Below are 2,080 nucleotides of genomic sequence, written 5' to 3'. Positions count from 1 at the left end.
GCAGCCACCCCCAGATCCTTTCTCCTGGGGCTGCTGTGACAGAGCTGTTCCTGCTGGAGGTAGGAATCCAGGGATGGAGTGGTGGGAGATGCCTCCTGTCCAGGTTCACGGCTGGAGGGGTGGGAGCCTGTCCTGGGCACTGCAGGGGTGGGGGTTCTTCCTGGGGCTGGCGTGGGGCTGTGTGGACAGATGGGAAGTGCTGGGAATGCTGATGGCCCTTCTTTCCCTGTGGTTCCCTATCTCTCCTAGGAAGTGGTGGGAAAAGGAGAAGGCAGCCACCGGCAGCAGGATCATTCACCATGGAGGAGAACAGCACAACAAACCTCACCCTGAATGATGTAGTTTATGGATTTGTGGACTTGGAGGAATATGTCCCAGCTCAATGCTCGAGCTTTTCCTACACGCTGATCGCCTTTGCCAGTGTGTGCCTGGGGATTTCCCTCTGTGGGCTGGCAGGGAATGGGGTGGTTGTGTGGTTCCTGGGCTTCCACACGAAGCAGAGCCCTTTCACCGTCTACATCCTAAACCTGGCTGTTGCCGACTTCTCCCTGCTCCTCCTGTTTCTCCTGCTTATATTGGCTTTTCTGACCTTAGCAGCATTTTGCACTTCTTTGTTTCCTTTTATTCATCACTATAGGCATTTTGTGTTTGTCCTTGGCTTCCCGTGCCACCTGTTTGACATGAGCAGCCTGGGGCTGCTGGCAGCCCTCAGCGTGGAGCGCTGCATCTCCGTCCTCTGCCCCATCTGGTACCGCTGCCACCGCCCCCAGCACCTCTCGGGCGTCGTCAGCGGGGCCCTCTGGGCTCTTGCCAGCGTTTTTGTTTCCTCCCTCTACGTCACCTTCACCTATACTGAAGACTCTGAGACCATCCTTGCAGGTGTAGCCCTCACCATTTCTGTAGTTTTTTCCCTCATGATGTTGGTTTCCAATTTGTTCCTGTTCCTCAAGCTGCGCTGTGGCTCACGGAGGAGACACCCGGGGAAGCTCTTTGTTGCCATCCTGCTCAACGTGCTGCTCTTCTTCACCTTCGGCATCCCTTTCTGCGTGGAGGTTTTCCTCAATCTCCCTGATTCTGGTGATTTATTCCCAGAAGACCCCTCTTTCCTGCTGGCATTGCTGAACTGCAGCCTCAACCCGGTGATTTACGTGCTGGTGGGGAGCTGCTGGCGGCGCCGCTTCCAGCGCTCGGTCAAAGTCGCTCTGCGGAGGGTGTTTGAGGAGAAAACGGGGAGTGACGAAGGCAGCCACGGCCCTGGGGACACTGTGGAGGAGGTGACAGCTCTGTGAGACACTGCTGGACATGTGGCACGTGGAGATGGGGCACCTTAGAGACAGCCAGAAGTATGGGGGCACATGGCTCTGAGCTCAGTCCTGTTCCTTTAGTCCCCAGGGAATGACCCTCAGTGCTTCGGCCCCAGGGAATAAACTCTGATGTGCTGATCTTTTTCATTTTTTTACCACCCCAAAATCCGATTTGGATTTATTGCTTGTTTCGTTCCAACGTGGTAACTCTGACCCCAAAATTTGGTGAATAAACAATATCTGGTCTTCGCTGCAGAGCCTGTCCCTGTGAACAGTGTCCAAAATGGCTCACTTCCTTAGCTTTTCCTATTCTAAAGCCTCTAGCTTGTCTGAGGAGGGCAGGTTCCTGTCTCATACCAGAGCCCCTCCTAAGGCTGGTGCTTTTTGGGCCCAGGGGAGGTTTTGGCAATGATCCCGGAGCTCTTCCCAGAATGGAAGTTGCTTCTCACAAGCACCCAGCTGCCTAACAAGCACTGCCAGCACTACCAGCATTCCAGTGCCACCAGCACCACCAGCATCCCTCTGCTGCTGGAGGGACCATGACCCCTCAGGGAAGTGAAACGAGGAGTGTTAGAAGCCTGTTGGGAGAGGGAAGGCAGTCGGAGAATGGGACATTCTGCAGGGATGGAGTGTTTCTAACCAGGAGGAAATCAGGAGCCATTTGCAAAATTGTTCATGTGGGGCTTCTGACAAAAGCCACTTCATCTGTAGCAAAAAAACCCCAAGACAAATAACTCCGAGGAAGGGCAGCTCTGACGTAGCCAAAGTCACAATTT

The 2,080-nt window shown here is 54.3% G+C and overlaps 2 protein-coding genes across 2 annotated transcripts in view; both read left to right on the top strand.

Moving 5' to 3' along the window:
- Positions 1 to 222: 222 nt before the first annotated feature.
- LOC103614723 (mas-related G-protein coupled receptor member H) lies at positions 223 to 2,014 on the top strand. The gene has a single exon (XM_008632700.2). The coding sequence runs from the start codon at positions 300 to 302 to the stop codon at positions 1,287 to 1,289; it is 990 nt and encodes a 329-aa protein (XP_008630922.1). The 5' UTR covers positions 223 to 299; the 3' UTR covers positions 1,290 to 2,014.
- LOC103614718 (mas-related G-protein coupled receptor member H-like) overlaps positions 1,484 to 2,080 on the top strand; it is a 24,197-nt gene continuing 23,600 nt past the window's right edge. The window contains exon 1 of the mRNA XM_008632694.2: positions 1,484 to 2,061. The gene's annotated coding sequence lies outside the window, so the exon portion shown is untranslated. The remainder of the gene's footprint in view (positions 2,062 to 2,080) is intronic.

Source organism: Corvus brachyrhynchos, unplaced genomic scaffold (assembly GCF_000691975.1).
Source record: "Corvus brachyrhynchos isolate BGI_N302 unplaced genomic scaffold, ASM69197v1 scaffold315, whole genome shotgun sequence".
Lineage (NCBI taxonomy): Eukaryota > Metazoa > Chordata > Aves > Passeriformes > Corvidae > Corvus > Corvus brachyrhynchos.
Note: the sequence above shows the minus strand (reverse complement) of the source record. Positions and strands in the feature narration are given on the sequence as shown.